General features: G+C 38.1%; 1 protein-coding gene across 1 annotated transcript; it reads left to right on the top strand.

Annotated features, from left to right (window-relative positions):
- The first annotated feature begins 4,846 nt into the window (after positions 1–4,846).
- On the top strand, positions 4,847–20,513 carry LOC139639741 (hydroperoxide isomerase ALOXE3-like). Its single transcript, XM_071513890.1, has 15 exons — positions 4,847–4,972; positions 5,311–5,364; positions 5,621–5,813; positions 7,022–7,103; positions 7,594–7,716; positions 8,768–8,871; positions 10,234–10,406; positions 11,764–11,907; positions 12,414–12,617; positions 13,037–13,123; positions 14,239–14,408; positions 16,383–16,504; positions 17,034–17,134; positions 18,721–18,891; positions 20,334–20,513. Exons 1-15 carry the CDS (start codon positions 4,847–4,849, stop codon positions 20,511–20,513), a joined length of 2,034 nt encoding a protein of 677 aa, XP_071369991.1.
- The last annotated feature ends 2,253 nt before the right edge of the window (positions 20,514–22,766 follow it).

Raw genomic sequence — 22,766 nt, 5'->3', positions numbered from 1 at the left:
AAATCTGCACCATGGTAATTTTCCCTGATTCATAAATTTACCACACCCGTGAATACCGTGACGGAGCCACGTTTCCTCTGTGTTATCCTCAGCTGTAGCCCAGGTGACAGCCAATCAAAACTCAACATGTTAATTAAGCTTTACATATGTAACACCTGTCTGCCTGTGTGTCAGTGGGCAGCAGAGAGTCAGACCGGCAGATGAACCTCTTCCTCCTCAGTCACTCCTACTGCTGTAACTGCAATGTTGGCCATGATAAACCGAATGTTTATGATGTCACTTACTGAAATTATAAACTGGCCGGTGGAGATCGTCACCTGATGGAGAGTTATCAAAATGTTGTAAGATAAATATATGGGAGCATTGGCAGCAGTGTGCAGCGTTCTCTTTCTTAAATACTTCAGCTCTACTTCACTCAGCAGCTGCTGAAAAGTTTATGGGAGGTGTGTCTGGTCATCTTCTCTTTTTATCATGACAAACTGAATCAGGTCAGATGGAAACTGGCGTTCACAACCGCAATCAGAGCCAGTGTGCGAGTCATATTTATTAAACATTTTCACATTTCCAATGATAATTAATCCCCTAGGACGCACTGTGACTTTATCTGTTTATTTTTAAATAATTGACATTCATTTTCATTAGGTAACATTCCGTCTGACTAGAGCAGGTGGTATTTTTTGCGGCGCTGTGCTTTTATGAATCGCTTTCCCAATATGTAAATGATCAAAAGGGGTGGAAGGTTGGGGAAAACGGTAACGATAACAACGTCCCGATATTTCACGTTTATGAATGAGGAAACACCGTGACGGTATCTGCCGCTAACGTCACGCTAAACCTGCCAGGAAGTTTTATGAATTAGCCCCTATGTGTTCTTGCAGATACCTTAATGTTATTGTTGCCACTACATTTTTATAAAAACTGATATAACATTTGGGTCATTCCAGGCCAAACGGACACAGAACAGTGGCTTTCGACACCCACCATGTCAGATTGTTCTGGAGTTGATTCTGTAGTTAGAAACAGGTGAGAAACATTCCTGCAACATTGTTTTTTAGAAACCGACCCCACAATGTTCAGTTGCCACTTGCACAATTCCATCTTCACATCATATTGTTGGTTGATGGAGATAATCACTGTAACCACAAATCACGACACACAGTGCAAAGTAAGTTTCATTATATTGAGGAGACAAACCTAAACCTTGTCTTTTCGTCTTTCCTCCACACAAACACAATGTTCTGTCACATTTTTATTGCAGATCCATATTGTTCATGAAGTATAAATCACAAAAAATACATTTTAAGTGAAGAGTCGGCGTTTGTCAAAAACCTCAAAGGAAAGGAAGAACTTCAGCCTGCTCTCCATCAAGGTCAATCAGCCGGCCAGCCTTCCTTCCTTCTTCCCTCTTTCCTTCCTTTCTTCTTCCCTTCCCTCTTTCCTTCCTTTCTTCTTTTCTCTTTCCTTCCTTCCTTCTTCCCTCTTTCCTTCCTTCCTTCTTCCCTCTTTCCTTCCTTCCTTCTTCCCTCTTTCCTTCCTTTCTTCTTCCCTTCCCTCTTTCCTTCCTTTCTTCTTCCCTCTTTCCTTCCTTCCTTCTTCCCTTCCCTCTTTCCCTCCTTTCTTCCTTGTTTCCTAACTTCCTTCCATCCTTCCTTCTTTCGTAGTTTCCTTCATTACTTCCTTCCTTCCTTCTTTCCTTCCTTTCTTCCTTCTTTCCTTCCTAGCTTTGTTTGTTCGTTCTTTCCTTCCTTCCTTGTCTTCAGACACAGATAGCTATAACAGTCTCTCCTGCCGTTTTATTAAGTTTACCATTTTGACCATTCGTAAATTCATATACTGTTGAAAACTCTGACATTTGACCCACTCTATAAGTGTCAGATTAGACTTATGAACGCACCCAAGAAGGCCTGTTTTCATTGATTGATATGTCTTCATCCTTCACCAGATGATAGTTTGGAATTAAATTTAAATTTTGAAAATATACTTACTACAGAAAGAGGTATTGGAAAATAAACATATTTGCCCAAACTATTCACAAGTATTCATTTAATATCTCATTATGATGGAATATGTGATCTGATAGAGAAAACTTGTTCAATAAAAATTCAAGATGAGATCTGCAGTTCTCTGAATAGTGAAGCGAAAAAGAGATTTAAGTATGATTTCAATACAAAGACCAGGAGTGGATAGCGGAGGGTGGAAAGTTAAAAACTGGGAACTATGTGTGAGTTTTTTTAATCAGAGGGTGATCCTACCCTTATTGAGAATTTTCTCAATGGTTTGGACATCCCAATGATATCTGGAAATGATAAAACATATCTAGAGGATCCCCTATCTCTTGATGAATTGGTTAATTCTATTAAGAGTATGGAAACTTCTAAGGCTCCAGGAATCGACGGCTTTACAAATCCTCTACAAATCCTTTTCACCTTTAATTGCCCCTCTCTTACTTCATGTTTTCAATTAATCTTTTGAAGCCAAAACTCTCCCCCCAACTTTTTACCAGGCTTGTGTCCCTCTGTTGCTTAAGAAGGATAAGGACTCACTTGACCCGGGATCCTATCAACCCCTCAGCCTCCTAAATGTTGATACCAAAATATTAGCAAAAACTTTGGCTATTGGCCTCGAGAAGATTCTTCCAACAATTATCTCACAGGACCAAACAGGTTTCATTAAGAATAGGCTTCTGTTCTCCAACCTTTGTAGACTCTTTAATATTATTTACTCCCCCAGTCCAAACCCAATGTCCAGAAGTATTAATTTCCTGTGATGCTCAGAAGGCTTTCGATCAGCCTGATCATCCTATATAAACGACCACATTGATTTTCCAAGTCTCCCAAAACGCCTCATTCACCTTTTTCCTCGGTGAAGTGGAACTAACCGTTCACCCACGCTGCAACCTACTCAGTCAGTTTTACACACTTTAATTGTTTTACATGACTTGTTCAGCTAACTCCAAGTGGGAGGTGCTAACTCCAAGTGGGAGGTGCTAACTCCAAGTGGGAGCTGCTAACGCCAAGTGGGAGGTACTAACTCCAAGTGGGAGGTGCTAACTCCAAGTGGGAGGTGCTAACTCCAAGTGGGAGCTGCTAACGCCAAGTGGGAGGTACTAACTCCAAGTGGGAGCTGCTAACGCCAAGTGGGAGGTGCTAACTCCAAGTGGGAGGTGCTAACTCCAAATGGGAGGCTGACGACGACAGCAACATGACTGACAGTAGCTGCCGTCCGGAGCACTGCTCGACGTTAGCATGCTTCGTTAGCGTAAGGAAAGTGGAAGCTACGATGGAAGTGAGTATGGCTTATCACAAAGATTTGCTTGAGTCGAACAGTTTTTAGAAGCTTTTGACACCAAATGTAACATCGACGACGAACATAGAGTTTATGTTAAATCGGGACAGTCCGGATGTGACAACGCCCTTTTAATAATTAGACTTAGTTTTAGTTTCTAGTCATCGCTGTATAAGCAATAATGGCAGTGACCTACATCCTGTTGTGTAATATTTCTTAATTATAAACTGCTAGTCTACATATGCATTGATTATGTCCTGCCAGGCCTGTATATTGTGAACCAAAACCCGGAGTGGGTTATTCTTATTCCCACATCACCGTACAATTTTGTGACAACTTGAAACCTGGTTTCTTGTTATTGATCGTGTTTGTAGCCGACTGTATAGAAATCATGTGAAAGCGTGCACTGCAGATTAAAACACCAAATAAAATGTCACCCAAACTCCTTCTTTGACGTTATCATTTCCTAAAAGGCATAGCCTATGGCTTTGATTCTGAAATCCCTTGTAGTAAGCATCAACACATTGTTTGGCTTAATTTCACAATAACCCATCCAGTATTACGTTCATGAATGACAAAGTAAGTTTTCAAACTACACTATATGAAAACGTCACTTTTTTTTCTTTACTCAATCTCAATACATGTAATTAAAACTTTAATTATTTTTTACTTTATTATTTTTTCTGTCTTATTCTGACTCCACGCTCCAACAGTAAAAACAATTGAACCAATCAGCACTCTTCTGTAACTATTAATAATTAATCTGAGGAATGATTGACATGCAGCATTTATGTGTTTAAGATTCTAGAAATCTGAAAACTAAATATTGACAGAAGCAGAAGGAGACTATTTTTTCTGTCAGAGTGAAGACTCTCACCATTTCTAGCAGACGGATTATCCTTTCTGGTTATTCATAAACCCAGTTCTTCATTGGTAAGTCACAGCTCATTTAAATTTATTAAAACAAGTCTAGTAGTCAAGTTTACATCAATTTGAGCCTGTCTGTTCACAGAGAGAGAGAGAGAGTTTACATCAGTTTCAGCTTGTCAATTAAAAGTAATGCTGACTTGACCAGAGAGAGAGAAGCATGGGAGCGAGAGACATTTGTAAATGTAGAGAGAGAAACATGGAGAATACAGTGTACTTTACATCAGCTGTAGCCTGTCTGTTCAAAGTGATACTGACTTGACCTGAGAAAGAGAAATAAAAGTGAGAGACATTAATTGTAGAGAGAGAGGGGCGAGAGACTTTGAGAATACATAGAGAGAAAGAGAGAGAGAGAGAGAGTTTAGACTCGACTACACAGAGAGAGAAACATGGGGGCGAGAGAATTTAGTAGTAAATGTAGAGAGAGAGGGACGAGGGAAGACTCCAATACTTTTATTTTCCTTCCTAAATCAGTCGAAATTCAAAAAAATAAATGATTAAAAATATCAATTTCAATCTTTAAAAAATTTAATTATTTGTAATTTTGACATATTTAAAGGTATTTAAAGTTTTCTCGTCACATTTAAAAAAAAAAAAAAAAAGTTTTATTGTTTTTATTTGTTTCATAGTTGCCATGGTGATCTACCGCGTTGTCGTGCACCAGGAACGCTTCTTCCTGTCGGGTGACGCCCACCGAACCACCGTCCAATTGGTCGGCAGCAGAGGGGCCAGCGAGCGCGTCCGATTGGCTGAGCGCTCAGTGAGTCACAACCCCCAAGAAAAAAAACTAATGATATTGATTATTATAAAAAAATATATATATATATAATAATAATATAAAAATATGATGATAATAATTAGTAATTGAAAATATTTAATTAGTACATTTTATTATATGCAGTTTTAAAAAGTAAAATATTTATCATTTCTAATATCATTTATATTTCTTTAATATATAACAATAATAAATGCATAATTAATGTATTTTATACTTTCTGATCATTATTAATTGATATTGAAGTAATAAGTAATAGTAACTTAAGTAATAAAGGGCTTCAATAAATGAATAAATTGTAATCTTTTCTTTTTCTTTTTCAGATTTGTCGGGTTTTGAAGAACATTTGCTGCTGCTGCAAAAACACAGAAGAAGTCGTAAGTTTCCTCTTACTGACATGAGGAAGGAAAGGAAACAATGAAGGAAGGAAAGAAGACAGATAGTTCATATTTTAATAATCTATTACATGTTTTAATTGAGTGTTAATTTATATATAATGACAATTAGAGCTAATACATTGTATGTTTTTCTTAAGAATTATTTTACTGCAGTTATTTTATTGCAATTTTTATTATCTTTTTATTTAGTCATGAATGATGTAATAAAATCCAAGTCTTAAATCTCTGTTGCTAGGCAGAATACAAGGTGAGCTGTCCCGCCAGTCTCGGAGCTCTCCTATTGGTCCGTCTGGAAGCCACGGCCACCACAACCAGTGTCTGGTTCTGTTCAGAGGTTGCCGTGACGACACCGGAGGGCGGAGTCTCGCTCTTCCCCTGCTATCGATTCCTCAGCTGCTCCACCTCACTCGCCCTGAGGGATTCTATTGGTCGGTGAATGTCTCTCACCCTTTTCTACTCTCTCTCTCTCTCTCTCTCTCTGTCTGAGACTAGTTTTTGAATTCAGAAGCTAGTCTCTCTATATAGTCTATAGTCTCTCTGTCATTTATCGAGCTTCGGACAAATTATTTATTTATTTTTTTAATTCCTTTTTAAGTTTACATGTGAAAATTGAGATTCATCAAACCTGAGGCAGCTCGTCTTTTATCTTGAATCTTTCAATTCTATTGATTAAACTGGTTTCTGAATAGATTTCATTCTATAATATGGAAAGATAGAGAAAGATGAATACCAAAGAAACAAATTAAAATGGGACCAGAACATAGAACTAGAACAGCAAATTAGAACATAGAACCAGAACACAGAACCAGAACATAGACCCAGAAGATAGGACCAGAACACAGAACCAGAACACAGAACACAGAACCAGAACACAGAACCAGAACACACAGAACCAGAAAATAGAACCAGAACACAGAACCTTACTGTTAACAGCCAGACCTTGCCTATTTAAATCGGGAAGGATACATTTCCGTCTCCTCAAAATTCGGAATTTTTGGTGATAAGCCACGCCCACCACCACGCCCCCTTTTGGCCAATCGACATGAAAAGTTAATCAGTTCTCCCTTGGCCCATAACCAACCTTCATACCAAGTTTTGTGCAAATCTGTGCCAAACTTGTTGAGATATCCTGCTAACGGAAGGATGAAAATTTGTATTATTACCTATTACTTTGGCGGAGGTAATAATGATGGAATAGGATATATTAAACTGATCACATTTTTATATGTAACAATAATAAAAATATTTTCATAAATTTGACTACTTCTGTAATAATAATAGTCGATGACATCATGGCGATATTTTATCATTTTTAGTTTCATATGGAACCGTTTTTGTTCCACTTCTCGTACACTTCGTTCTACAGATGAAACTTCAGCTACTGAATAATTCTTTCCATACATTCCAGTATATTAATTTATGCTAATTAAGATCCAGTGAAGTGCTTCCAGTTTAGGAATGATTGGGATTTTGTTTGTAAAATTGGATCCGGAAATGTAAACACAAATTTACAAATGTATTGATACATGAGGCCCTCTCTCTCTGGGCGAGTCCCCCTCTCTCTCTCTCTTTTCCCACAGCAAATATCTCACCCCTCTCCAGTCATTTATTTCATGTTTTTCTTTCTTGTTTGAAGCTAAATTTGTGTTCAACGATGTTCGACCAATCGAATTGGAGCAAAGGATAAACGAGCTGACGTGCCGCCGCCAAACCTACAGGTAATTTACAAAAAACAAAAATTAAGAAAAAATGTTTTTAGCTTTTAATTTTTTATTATTTTTGGTATTATATCAATAAGTTTCTATATTTTGTCTTTTCAATTCATTCATGTTAATAATTTTTTATTACTATTAAATATTATTGTACTATTATATACTGTTATTATATACTACTATACAATTAGTCTTTATATTATTCTTTGTATTAAAATACTGTTTCTTAGTATATTTTTTATCTTAGTGCTTTTCTTTAATTTTCTCTTTTTTCTTACTATTTTTTCTACTCTTTTGTGGAATTTTCAATTTTTCTTTGACTTTTTACATCTTATTTTTTTCGTTTTTTCTCTTTTTATAGTGTACATTCTTTTATGTCATTTTTTGTATTGAATTTTTTTTTTTTTTATTATTCCCTTTAAAAATAAAAGTTATGAATTTTACATTTTTTTTCTTTCAAATTAAAGTCATGAATATCATAAAACATCTTTTTTAGGTGGAATTGCTATGACGACGGTCTCCCGGAGTCGATGAAGGCGGATGATGTGACATCACTTCCTGCTGAGGTTCACTTTTCTGTCGCCAAGGCAACCGACATGATCCTGACTATCAGCGAGGCGTAAGTTTCAGAAAAAAAAATATTTGTTCATACATTATAATGAATACATTATATTATATTACATTACATTACATACAATTGCATTATATTATATCACATTATATTAAATATAGTATAGTAAACATAGTAGAACTCAGTAGATACACAATAGAACCCAATAGAAATATAGAACACAGTAGAAACACAATCGAATAGAAACATCGTAGAACTTAGTAAAAACACAGTACAACTCAATAAAACATAGTAGAACTCAGTAAAAACACAGTACAACTCAATAAAACATAGTAGAACTCAGTAAAAACACATTACAACTCAATAAAAACATAGTAGAACTCAGTAAAAACAAAATATAAATCAATAAAAACATAGTAGAACTCAGTAGAAACACAGTACAACTCAATAAAACATAGTAGAACTCAGTAAAAACACAGTACAACTCAATAAAAACATAGTAGAACTCAGTAAAAACACATTACAACTCAATAAAAACGTAGTAGAACTCAGTAAAAACACAGTACAACTCAATAAAAATGTAGTAGAACTCAGTAAAAACACATTACAACTCAATAAAAACATAGTAGAACTCAGTAGAAACACAATACAACTCAATAAAAACATAGTAGTACTCAGTAAAAACACAGTAGCCTACAACTCAATAAAACATATAGAACTCTGTAGAAACACAATATAACTCAATAAAAACATAGTAGAACTCTGTAGAAACACAATAGAACCAAATAGAAACATAGTAAAACACAATAGAACTTGGTAGTTTATCAATGTATTCTATCATTTTTTGGTTGTTTATTGGCATTTTTTTGTTGGTTGACATTTTTGGCTCTTCTATCATTTTATTGTTGTTTTCTGTCATTTTTTCAGTTGTTTATTGTTAATTTCTGCCATTTCATGTTGGTTTCTGGACACTTTGTAATTTTGGTCTTTTTGCCCTCTTTTTATGTCATTTTGTGGTCATTTTTAGTTTTTGTCATTTTTCACTCTATTCTGATGTTTTTCAATCGCTGGTTGAACTGATTTTTCTCCTGTGCTTCAGACTAGTTGAGCTGGGTCTGGACGGCCTCCTGTTTGCAGAGCACCGCTGGTCCAGTTTCCAGCAAATCCAGCAGGTTTTCCAGTCCAGGAGGAGCCAGACCTGCAGTAAGGAAACTGTATTCCCACGGTGCAGCCGAGGGAATCACAAGGCAAATTCAGGTCAGGCAGTCAGGCAGTCAGGCAGTCAGGTAACGCTTAGTGAGATGATGCGCTTCGTCAGCTGGCCTCTAGAGGCCATTTTTGACTGAGATGCAGTGTTTCCCATACAGAGGCACAAAATCAAAAGTTGGTCTGTGAACAGAAATGGATCTAAATCGATCTCTAATGCGTCTGATGTGCATCACCTCATGTCTGCAAGTTGGAGATGTACAGACAGCAGACCAGCAGCATTGAACTCAATCCACAGAGTCTCCCAGTGTGAAAACAAAAGTGAAACTACAGACAGTAACTCGTCTTTGCTGCCCTGCAGACTTTAACGGTAGGTGACATCATCTTGTGGTATTTAAGTAACGTTAGTGGAGTTAGGTCATCGAACTGTCGCAGTGCTTCAGTGCAGAGAAGTGAACACACGCCGTGGTTCTGTACAGGATCTGTGCTTGTTCTTAATATTAAAAAACACATGAAATAAAAAAATAAAAATAAAAAAATTGTAAACAAAAAACTAAGTAGTAGTGACGTTGTCCAAGTTGAATTCAATTAAATGTAATGTAAAAATATTACATTTCTTAAATAATAAACAGATTTATTAGAAAATAAGCTGCCATAATAATAAAGCTTTATTTTGTATTTTTCTTGTCAGAATAAAAATGTTCACAATAGCTTAAATACACTGACTTTCATGCAAACATTTTATTTTTATGTTTTAAAGATTGCAAAAAATAAAAGAAAATTCTGTAGTATATTAAAGTGTATTGCTTTTATTTTATTTGAAATAAAGATTTTTTTTGTTTTTGTTGGGAAAATGCAGTTTTGTCATACAGCATAATTTTTGAGGCGTGCTGTAAAATAGAAAATTAGAAAACAATTAAAAACTAAGAGGAAAGTATAGATTACCTTTGAACGTTAGGTAACTAGACAAGAAATCATTTACCTTCGTATGGATGTAATTCTCAAAAAATTCTTTTTCAAGCTTCATCCTCTCTGTGATGGAAAACTGGTCCACCAAAAGAACACTTTCTTTGGTTGAAAAATCTGGTAGATATTGCAGTAATCTGGTAGATATTGCAGTAATCTGGTAGATATTGCAGTAAAGACGAAAACACTCGAGCTGTGTCTATTATTCTCATTGATAAACGTTGCTACTGCTGCGGTGTTTCCCGTCTGTGACGACTTCCGCTGCGTAGAACCCGGAAATGTGAAAAGGCTCTATTGTTTTTTTTCCTTACTTTTTATCAAAAAAAAATAAATTAAAAATTTTGTGGCAGATTATCAATAATTCTCACTTCCTGTCCCTCCCTCCTCTCTCAGGATTGGTGGAGAGACTCTGGAAGGAAGACTGTTTTTTCGGCCAGCAGTTCTTGAACGGCGCCAACCCGACTCTGATTCGCCGCTGCACAGAAGTCCCGCCCAACCTGGCCGTCACCGAGGAGACAGTGCGGGCGTCGCTGGGGGGCGGAGCCAGCCTGCAACAGGAAATGGAGGTGACTGAAGTGAATTTAGGAGGAAATAACTTGCCTGATATCAGACAGAATTGTCAACTCGTTCCACTCCGTCTCCATCTTCAGTCATTGCCTCCACTCTAACAGATTTACGTGGGGGGGGGGGATTCGATTTTCTCTAACCAATCACTAGAGACCGACGTATCCGCCTGAATCTAACGTCATTTTAAGTCGACGCTGATGTGAAAAAAACATCTTCCCTTTGAATAAATGCCTTCAAAGCAGAGAGCTGTTCAGATTTCAAAGTAATTGGTACTTTTAATGGATTCAGAACAGCCTGGATAGCAGCGTCCATCTTGTCTACAGCGTCTCCATTGTTGTTGTTACTCCTCCTTGGTTCCGGCACACAGCTTGACAACAGCTTGATGACGGCGTTAGTCCCGCCCCCGTGGCTCTGATTGGCTAATCGTTAGTCCCCCCCGGCGCTCATTGGACCGATCGTTTCTCATGTCAAGATGCCAGACCAGAATCAGTCAACTGGTGGAGTGGGCGGAGTCAAAGGTCTGGACCCAGGCAAGGAAATAACAGGAGTAACAAACAATACTAAATATGAAATTAAGTGAAATTATAATAAATATAAAAATAAAAAATATTTCGAAAATTAGATTAGATTAGATAAAATTAAATTAATAAAATGAAATTTTAATTTAAATCTTTACTAATTAATTTTTTTTATTTTAGCTTTTTTAGTTCAATTCTATTTTTATAATACAAGTGAAATAAACATATTTAAATATATATAATTGTATCATAAAATATTTTAAATCACAAAAAAAAAACAATTTTAATCCTAATTAAAAGAAAAACATTTTTTTTATTTAAAAAAAAATATATATTTTCTCCAATTATATTTTTAAATGAGGAATTTCAAATCATCATTAACACAATCAAAAAAAGTAAATATACAATATTTAATTATTTAAATTTACAATTAAAATAAATATTGTAACATATTACAATAAAGCCAAGGTAAAAGTCTGAATTTAAATTCTTATTAAATAAAACTATTAAACAATTTTTTTAATTTCAATTGTATTGTTTGCATAAAATTTAAACATGCAACATTTAAAATGTAACAATATCAATTCAACTAATAAAACGTTAAATTATGATAAATTGTTTTATATTTAAACTACAAATCAGGTGCAAGAAAATTCCATATTTTATTATGAAAAATATATTTTTTTAAACACAATTTAAAGATGTAATATTTCAAATCAGTTGCTGTTCATCCAGAAAATAATCTTAATTTTTTTGTATTTAAAATTACATTACATTCCTCAAATCTTGTTAACATAAAAAGAATGATTCCACTAATTAGCTCATTTGCATAATTCAGCGGGGAAACGTCTTCCTGGTGGATTATTGGCGGCTGGACGGCCTCACGCCAAATACAGTCAACAGGAAGCAGAATTACATCACAGCGCCACTCGTCCTGCTTCATCTGAACAACGACAACCTGCTGCTGCCCATCGCCATCCAGGTGACCTCTGACCTTTCCTTTCCTAGTTTCCTTTCCTCGCTTCCTATCGCCATCCAGGTGACCTCTGACTTTTCCTTTCCTTGCTTCCTTTCCTCACTTCCTATCGCCATCCAGGTGACCTCTGACTTTTCCTTTCCTTGCTTCCTTTCCTCACTTCCCATCGCCATCCAGGTGACCTTTGACCTTTCCTTTCCTTCCCTGCCTCCTTTCCTCGATTCTTTTCAGCTTTCCTTCCCTTCCCTTCCTCCTTTCCTGCCTTCCTTTCCTTCCGTCCTTCTTCCCATCTGATCTTTCCTTCTTTATTTCCTTGCTCACTTCCTTCCTTCTGTCGTTTCTTCCTTCTTCCATTCGCTCTTCCCTTCTTCCTTCTTTTTTCCCCTTTTCTTTCCTTCCTCCCCTCCTATGTCACTTCCTTGCTTCTGTCTTTTCTTGCTTCTTCCATTCCCTCTTCCCTTTCTTCCTTCCTTCTTTCCTTCATTCCATCCTTTTCTTGTCTCCTCTCCTAGCTGCAGCAGACTCCTGGTGAAGGAAACCCCGTCTTTGTGCCTCAGGATCTGGAATTTGATTGGCTGACGGCCAAAACCTTCGTGCGTGCCGCAGACTTCTCCGAGCACGAGCTGCACGCTCACTTCCTGCGCACGCATGTGATGTCAGAGCTGTTCGCCATGGCAACGCTCAGGAACTTTCCCATGGTGCACCCGCTCTACAAGGTAACGCTCATGTTACTGAGAGTGGGTTTTGGTGCATTTTGGTGTATGTTTTTTTTTTTATATTATTTCTGCTTTATTGGACAGTCACAGTAGAGACAGGAGAGACGGGATGACAAGCAGCAAGGAGAACGGGTTTGAATCTGTGCCACTGCGATTAGCCTTAATGGCTCCAGTTGAGCCAATGGGTGTATTTTATTTTTTTTTGTATTTTTTGTGTACATTTTGTGTATTTTTTGTGTGTAATTCTAGCATTAATAGTATATTTTTGAAATCTAAATCTAGTACTCTTTGCAGTGTTTTTTATTTAATTCTAGTACTCTTGATACTCATAGTTGATTTTTGGAGTATTGTTTGTGTATTTGTTGGTGTACTCTTGGTGTAATCACAGTACTTTTCATAGTATTTTCTGTGTATTCCAGCTGCTGATTCCGCATTTCCGCTTCACTCTGGAAATCGACACTTTGGCTCGAAGCCTGCTGATCTCTGACAGCGGGACGCTTGCCAAGGTGAGGCTCCGCCCATCCCTCATTAATAATTAATGGCATAATGAATACATATATTTTAGAAAATATTAATATTGACATTTTTTGTTTGTAACTGTTAGTCCCCCCCGTTTGTTTGTAAATTTGTAACAGGCCTACATTTCTTTTTAGTTTTCCTCTATGATCTACTATGACATTTTACTTTAATAAAACTTTCATTTATGCTAACCTAATTTTAATTGTCTTTTGTTGATTTGAACATATATATCATGTATGTAATTTTTAATAACTTGCATGAATTTTACACCTCAAACTTTAATTTTTATTGTATCATTTATTATACTTTTTTTTTTATTTTACTTTTTAGTTTGATTTTGTTTAATGTTTGCTTATATTTTATTTTTTATTTTATATGTCGTCCAAAGTATGACTTCACCTAAATATTTAAATCTTAGAAAAATTCTTTGGTTTTGTTATTATCTTTGAAAATGTTGAAAATCTGTATATGTTCCAAAGTCACGGGGAGGTGTGGTGAGGACCCAAACGCAGGACAGCGAGGCAGGTTGTGATCAAACCCAAAGACCGGGTGTTTAACAGTGTGAACAGATAGTGACACAGGAAATCCAAAAACAAGAAGCTCTACACAAACTGACACAAACAGAACACAAGTAACAGAACAATGAACCGACCAAGACTGACTGGGGAACAAGACTAATATACACATGGGGGGTGATTACAAATTAGACACAGCTGGGGCAGACAGGAAACATGGTACACATAGAACTAAGAGAACTAGACAGGGAAACAGACAAAGAAATACAAAACATAGACCAGCCAAAAAGTCACAACCATGACAGTTAACTGATATATCATCTATATTTTTTTAGTAACTTCCATAACTAGTATCTCCACTAACTCTAATTTTTACTTTTTTCAAATTTTCATTTGTATGTTGTCATTTATTTTATAATTTCTAATTTTTACCTTTTAGTTTTTCATTTAAACTTAATACTGATCATTTCATCTCATTAAATATCGAATTTTTATCAATTATTCTTTTAGTTTTTACATTTACTTTTTGGTTTTTTTATTAACACTAATTTAATTTATTTTGAATATTCATCTCATTAATTATTCAGTACACAGCGGTGGGCGGTCCCGGAACGCTGGAGTTCCTGCGGAGGGCGTCGGCCTCGCTGACCTACCGTGACCTCTGCTTACCTGATGACATCACAGGGCGGGGCATGGACTCCATCCCTGGTTACTATTACCGTGACGACGGCCTGCGGCTGTGGAGCATCATCCACCGGTCAATACGATTGGACAATTAAAATCTTAACTTAGTCACAACATTCTAATTGCTACCTGCTAGCACTGAGTTCCCTGAAGAAGTGGCTTGGCAGACATTTTTAATAGACAAATAATGCAGTCAGAAAATTATTTTAGGGACACTTCGGCCTCAGGAATAAAAGCATGCAGGTAACCAACATGACAAATGCTTCCTTTTTTTTGCAATCTAAGGGAATCAATCTAGAGAAAATAAAGAAAAAAAGAGTAAAATATCCAGATAATTAAAAGGGGAGAGAAAACAAAAAGAGTGGTAACAAATTCAGAAGAAAAAAACAACACAAAAACAAAAATACAAACAACAAAAAATCTGGGGTCACAACATGGAGCCTGGTAGTACCGTAGTGTTATTTTTTTTTTTTTGTATATCGATAAAAAGTAAACAAAAATATATAAATTAAGACATGGCTTACGCATGCAAAAATCACGTTACATTATCAAACTGTACTGTAGTGGAGATATTGTGACATCGCTCATTTGGATTCATATTTAGCAGCAAGAAGCTCGTAACCGACTCGAGAGTCAATATTGTCTGTGTGTCCAAGTACTACAGGTATGTAAGAGACAAATTATATATTAAATTGAACTTATCCTTTAACAGACAAAGTCAAAAACTTGAGCTACTATCTTCTCTAAATGATGAACTCTTTTCATAAACCTTTTTTTTTTAGTTGTAGGTATTCCTGCCAGATTTGCCATGGTGTTCCTGAGCAAAATTAGACAGAAGATTTACATCTTTTGTCATCTGAAATTTTCATGACAGTTTGATAGATAGACAAAATTTTGACAAATCCTGTTGTAAATCTTATTAATATAGCATCTTTCAAATTTATCAAATTTTCAGAGGAGCATGTACAGAGTTCCGGAGGTGAAATTATGTGTTTTATGTTTTAGTTTAACTTGGGAGCAAGATCTATCTCATGCAGGGGCATGTGTAGGGGGTGGCCCCTGAAATCTGACTGCCGACCCCAGGTGCCACCCCCAAATCCTGAGTTATGATTGGATGATGGCCATGTTAGAGGCGGGACCATCAGGCCAGTGCATTTTTTTCCCCAAAACTTTGCTCCTGTGCTCCAAGAAACACGCCATGGGGAGCGAAGAGAAGAGCAAATTAGGGATTTTTTTAATGTGGAAAAAAAAACTATGTCTGACCAAACTGAAGGGCAAACACAAATACAGCTCACAGCTGAAGATAAAAACCAAGAGGGAATGTGAGCAGCCTACATTTTTTATATGCATACAGTAGACCGTGATGCCTGATAATTCTGCTTGTTTTCAACCTGGGCTTTGTATGGAGGATTAGGGCCACGTGAAAAATTTAGTTCTGAGTTCTGAGTTTAATGTCAGAATTCAGAGAAAAAAAGTTCAAATTCTGAGCTTTCAGAATTCTGAGTTTAAAGCTGCACTAAGCGATTTTCCGACCACTAGAGGGCGACAGAAACCGCAGCAAACCTACTGGGCTACAGGAGCCTCTTTGGACAAACCATGCATGAAGGCTAATGGCTAGAATAAACGTTCCTATGGAGAAATGTCGCCGTCACCAGTCTCGCTTTGACAGATCTTTCTCCTGCTGAAGGTCACATGACCCACAAAGACAAGTGAAGAGGCAGGTAGCAGGTTTACTGGTTTAACACGTTTACTCGCTTGCTTCATTGATTCCATAATGAGAATGTTTTTCAGGGATGGGAGAGGGAGAGCGCCGCTTTCAAACAGCGAGGGAGGAGAAAAGCTAGTTTTAAAAAAGGAAAAGCTGCTGAACGGGTCGAGAAGAGCTTCGACCGAACATGACAACAAGCTTCAGAAAACCCAGAAATGGGAACGAAAGTTTATGATAATGTTCATTATTAAAAATGACAAGAGACGAATTGAACCAAAATACAATTTTGACAAGTTACAAAAAAAAGGAAAACTGAGCTGCGTTCTGATTGGCCCACAGGTATGTAGAGGCCGTGGTCAGCCACTATTACCGTGGCGACGGCGATGTCATCAGGGACCCGGAGCTGCAGAGCTGGATCAACGAGATCGTTGTCTTTGGTCGCCTAGGTGATGAAAAGAAAGGTCAGAGTACTTTAAACTCGTAGTACTGCAGTGCAGTAACTACAATACATTAACTGCAGTACTTTAACTGCAGTACTTTTAATGTGGTACTTTTACTACAGTAATTTAACTGCAGTACTTTTAATGTGGTACTTTTACTACAGTACTTTAACTGCAGTACTTTTAATGTGGTACTTTTACTACAGTACTTTAACTACAGTACTTTTACTACAGTACTTTAACTGCAGTACTTTTAATGTGGTACTTTTACTACAGTACTTTGACTGCAGTACTTCAGCTGCCGTAGTTTTACTGCAGTACTTTCACTGCAGTACTTTTACTCTACTTTAACTACAGTATTTCAACTGCAGTACTTTTGCTTATTTCAATACTTTAATTTTATGATTTCAAAATAAAAGTGGAATGAAGTAAAATTGTAAGAACGTTTTTTTAAATGAATAAATAAATAAATATGTTTTCATACTTGCAAAGCTTGCACGTAAAATCACATGAAGCAAATAAAGAAAAAATCCAACTGTCTCTCTCTCAGGTTTCCCAAAATCCTTCATTTCGGTGTCACAGTTGGCGTACTTTGTTACCATGGTGATCTTCACAGCAACAGCGCAGCACGCCGCCGTAAACAACGCACAGGTGAAAGGAGCAGAGATCCTGTCCAGACCCACGAGTTACCGTCCGCAGATCTGTTCCTGACTGTGGAACGTTCCGCGCACATCAGGCGCCTCGGAGATCCATTTAGATCCATTTAGATCCATTTAGATCCATTTATACAGCGTCCCACTTTTCATTTTGTGCCTCTGTATGGAAACGCTGCATCTCACAGTAGAGGTCTTCACAGGTCCAAAATGATAAACCCGAACCCTAATGGACCCGGGAAGTTTGTTCCGAGATCCGATTGGACCCGATCCTTTTTAAAAAATATATACCGACCCGTTTTTGCCTGAGATATCACAGACCCGACCCGGTGCATGACCGAGAGGAGAGAGACCCGAGACCCGACAAACCCGGTAATTAAAATTGCTAAATGCCGTTCTACTGCTAAAAACGTTTATCATGTCGGATACAACATATGGTGCCTAATAAAAGGAGATCAAAATAACAGCCAAGTTCTACAGTTTGTCCAGTAGATGGCAGTGAGACTACATCATGGAATCCAGCAGCTACAACAGGCTGAGTGACAAGGAAATTAAATTGCATGTTAAATGGATGATTAAAACAATAGTTTTTAGCTTATTTTTCACCTCAGTGAAGAAGGTTTCCATCTTGATCCTTTCCTCCGCTCCGACTCGCTGGCGCCGCTCAACGTTTTTTTCACCTTAGTTTCGCTCTTGTGATCTGATCCCAGGTCAGCCTGATCATCACCCAAGTTACACAGCGCTGATCACGGGTCTTCTGGGATCCACTCGGGTTTTACACATAATGATAAACAGACCCGGGACCCGCGGTAATAGAACGGGACCCGACCCGGACCCGATTGACCGTAATAAAACGTGGACCCGAACCCGTACGGGTCCCGGGTCGGGTCTCGGGTCCTAGGGTCCGGGTAGACCCGTGAAGACCTCTATCTCACAGTCAAAACGCCCTCTAGAGGCCATCGGACGAAGCGCGTCATCTCACTAAGCGTTACCTGACTGACCGACTGACCTGAATTTGGCTTGTGATGACCTCGGCTGCGGCGTGGGAAAAACAACAGCACCTTCCTGTTTGCGTTTCAAAATAAAAGCGCACAACATTCATAATGACATTTAAAAAATATATACTTTTCTACGGAAGAGGATTAGGGCCACATGTGAAAAATTTATTTGAGTTCTGACTTTAATCTCAGAAGTCTGACTTTAAAGTCAGAACTCAAATAAATTTTTCACATGTGGCCCTAATCCTCTTCCGTAGAAAAGTATATTTTTTGTCATTATGAATGTTGTCAGAATTCTGAGTTTAAAGTCAGAATTCTTTTTCACCTGACTTTTTTTTTTTTTTTTTTTACCTGACAAAACTTTTTTTTTTTTTCACCTGACAAAACTTTTTTTTTCTTTTTTTTACCTGACAAAACTTTTTTTTTTTTTCACCTGACAAAACTTTTTTTTTCTTTTTTTTTACCTGACAAAACTTTTTTTTTCTTTTTTTTCACCTGACAAAACTTTTTTTTTTTTTTTTCACCTGAGAACTTTTTTTTTTGGTGGCCCTAATCCTCTTCCGTACTTTTCCTTTTTCGTCTGCAGTTGGATTATTTTGGCTGGATGCCCAACGCCCCCGTCGGCATGCAGTTGCCCCCCCCGGCCACCAAGGGGCGTTGCAGCGAGAGCAGCCTATTGGCCGGTTTCCCCGACGTGAATGCCGCCGCGCATGGCCTCGCCACCGTCTACCTGCTGAGCAAGAAACCTGCCGATTATGTAAGAATATAGAACATAAAATGTTATTATAAGAGGATAGAATTATGTAATGTAATATGAAACAAATGTTGATTTTTTTAATGTGATGTGTGGAATGTAAGGTAATAGAGAATATACAATACAGAATATACAGTTATTTTAGTTTTGGTAACATCCTATATAATTTACAATTCTCAGTAGTGAAATATAATACATAATTGAATGTAATACAATTTACCATAGTTACAAATAATTTAAAATATTATTGTTTCACTCTGGTCTAGGGGAATAGGAGCGCAACATAAAACTAGGTATCCTTCCCTCCCTGCTCCCCAAACCAAAGGCCAGCAGGCTGATGTTGGCAAAAAGAGTTTATTTTCTTGGTGTTGCCTTAAGAAGAGTTATGGTCAGGTGATCATCAGGGACCAATAGGCAGGGAGGTCCCTCGCCGCCCTCACGGTCTCAGCCAATCCACAGAGGACACCTACTGCTGAGTTACATCACACAGACAAACAATATGATCAATATGACCCACGGTGGTCATGTATGTATGGAATATAAGATAATAGAGTATCATGGAGCATGTAGAATATAAACGTTTTCTTCTGTAAAATAGGACTTCATTTACTCAACTATAAAGTTAAATATAGCCTAATACATAATTTCATATAATCAAATTTAACATAATTAAATAATACTACTTTCATTATGCTAATGTTTTAATATAACCTATAAGGTAATACACTACCATGTAGTATGTAGACTGTAAATGTATTTAACTATAATTCTACAGTCTGTTAATTCTACATAAAATTTAAAATGTATGTATAAAATACAATACCGTATAATGGAGGTGTGTAAGATGCAAAGTTATTTTATTTTTGAAAACACAATTTTATTTCCTACAATTCTCAAAAGTGCAATTTAATAATATAGTAACATAATTAACCACAAAGCAAACTAATTCAGTAAAACAATTAAACATAATTAAAGATAATGCAATATAAGATAATATAAGCTAATATAGTGGAGTATATAAACATAACATTATGTAATATTATGTAATATATTTTTTCAATAACAATTTAATAAAAGATACTGTAATATTAAATCATTTAAAATAATTTGATATATCTAATATATATAGTGTAATGTATAGGATATAAATTCATACACTAGAATAGAGTATATAGAATATATTTATTATTTTATATAACATGCAATGTTAACAATTATAATTCTCAATTGTACAAAACAAAACAGAAATTGTTTAAAATCATTTTAAAATTTAAAAATTTTAAATTCACACTGTAAATAGTAAAAAATATTTTAAATAATATAATGTAACACTGTAACACAACATAACTGCAATACAGTAGAATATGAAAATAATATAATAGAATGTGTCATTTATCGGCAGTCCTAACTTCTGCCCTCCTGACCTTCGACCTTTGACCCATCAGGTCCCGCTGGGCGGCTCGGCCGAGCGTCTCTTCACCGAGAGCGTTCCGGCCGAAGCGACGGCTCGTTTCCGCGGCGACCTGAAGCTCCTCGGCTACGAGATCCGAGCGCGGAACGTCGGCCTGACGCCGCCGTACGTTTACCTGGAGCCGGCAGAGGTGGAGGACAGCGTGGCGCGCTAACGTTAGCGTTAGCGTCCGTTAGCGTCTGGGGTCGAGACCCGGCCAATCGGCTCCTTCGTGTCTCTTGGCTCCGCCCCCCCGGCCCTTTGTGTCTCCTGGCTCCGCCCCCCGGCCCTTTGTGTCTCCTGGCTCCGCCCCCCCGGCCCTTCGTGTCTCCTGGCTCCGCCCCCCCCCGCCCTTCGTGTCTCCTGGCTCCGCCCCCCCCGCCCTTCGTGTCTCCTGGCTCCGCCCCCCGGCCCTTTGTGTCTCCTGGCTCCGCCCCCCCGGCCCTTTGTGTCTCCTGGCTCCGCCCCCCCGGCCCTTTGTGTCTCCTGGCTCCGCCCCCCCGGCCCTTCGTGTCTCCTGGCTCCGCCCCCCCCGCCCTTCGTGTCTCCTGGCTCCGCCCCCCGGCCCTTTGTGTCTCCTGGCTCCGCCCCCCCCGCCCTTCGTGTCTCCTGGCTCCGCCCCCCCCCCGGCCCTTTGTGTCTCCTGGCTCCGCCCCCCCCGCCCTTCGTGTCTCCTGGCTCCGCGCCCCCGGCCCGTCACCCCCGTCCTCAAAAAGCCCGCGCTTGACCCTGACGTCCCCAAAAACTTCAGACCTCAGATCTCAAACTTCCCCTTTCTGTCAAAAATACTTGTTTCTTCCCAACTCAAAACCTACCTGGCCTAACCTGAGGTGGCCCTGTGGCTCAACCGGTGGAGCGCGGACCGTTAAGGTGAAGTCTGGGTTCGTATGCGGCCCTCGCCCTTTGCTGCATGTCATCTCCCCTCTCTCTGCCCTCACTTTCCTGTCTCTCTCTACTAGGCACTCTCTCAAGGCAAAAAAAAACAAACCTGGCCTCCAATCAGCTCTAAGAACCTTTCTATACATTTTTTTACTATTTTCTGTCATTTTTTTTGTTTTTTTTGTTCTTTTCTGTTGTTTCTTATGTATTTCTTTCCTCTATTAAGTGTTTTTTTATATAGTTTTTTTTTGTTCAATTCTCTGTTTTTGTTTTTTACTCTTTCCTGTAATTTTTTGTTATTTTTTTCCTCTATTCTGTCATTTTTAATAGTTTTTTCCCCTTCTATTCTGTTGTTTTTATACTTTTTTAATACTTTATACTGTTTTCTTTTTAGTCTAATCTGTCATCTATTGGTGGCTTTGCGGTTCTGTTGGCTTCTGGTTCCTCTGGTTCTTCAGCCAGCTCTTTTTAGAGTTCAGTTTTTCTTGTGCTGGTGTTTGTCCTTAAACAGAAATGATAGGGAAAACCAGACTCTGGTGTAGACTGCAGGTTGGTTCTAATAAAAAACCTGAGTCCGTCTGTCTCCGCCTCCCTTCCATCGGCATCAGTGTTTCCCTGCACCGACACCAAGCCAACCCCGCCTCTGTATAAAGAAATTCCTCAACATCCTGGATGGAAAGCGGTTTAGCATTAGCATTAGAACCCACAACAACAGATTATAAAAAAAAACATGACAGTTGGAGAGAGAAGAGGAGCAGTGGTATCAAACAGTCTTCATGGTTGTTAAAGATATTCTTGTATTATGAAAATGTCTTTTGAGGCTTTTGATCATTACTGTACTTATCATATTTATCATATGTACTCATCATATCCCCTAACTCATAAATAAAACAAGGACACACAGTGTTACAGATGCTCAGCAGCCTAGTGGAGGATCCTGCTCAGTGTCTGGAGACAGTGCCTTGCCTCCTAACGGCCACTAGGGGGCAGACAGGCTAACTGTGTGGATGTGAGTGACTGAGTTACTTTACAGCTCCATGAGTCGCTTTGCACCTAAAAGTGACGGCTTCAAAATAGAAATGTGTTAAAGATGACAGTTGGTATGATATTCTACTTTGAAATCAACAGACCATGATAACCTCTTAGATATTTTTTAGTCTCTCTGTGTCTGATTCAATTTGACTTTCTGACTGAATTTCAGACTTAAACATAGTATTGTATTTGTCCTCTAGGTTGTTTTCACAAACCCCCTTAACCCCCAAAAACAGCAGAGAGAGGAGCACAACATCTCAGTATCAGTATCAGTCAGCATGTGGGCCATCTCTGATCTGCGACGCCCCGCTGAAATGAAGCCATTTCTTTTGGTGTCATTCAGCGAAACGTGAGGTACACACTACTTTTTACTACTGCTGTACTGTAGTCTGAATTACCTAATGGTAACAAAACCCCAGTGAGCGATTCTCACAGAGAATCTCCTGCTTGATCTCAGTCTGAACCCTGGATGATTGTGATTTGAAGAAATACCCGGAATAGACATTTCCCCTGTGCT

This window comes from Centroberyx affinis, unplaced genomic scaffold, assembly GCF_046629955.1.
Source record: "Centroberyx affinis isolate AG114_WGS23_722 - 3 ecotype Tasmania unplaced genomic scaffold, CSIRO-AGI_Caff_v1 ptg007620l_1, whole genome shotgun sequence".
In the NCBI taxonomy this organism is placed as follows: Eukaryota; Metazoa; Chordata; class Actinopteri; order Beryciformes; family Berycidae; genus Centroberyx; species Centroberyx affinis.
The sequence above is the reverse complement of the archived record's forward strand: the minus strand, read 5'-3'. Positions and strand labels throughout refer to the sequence as shown.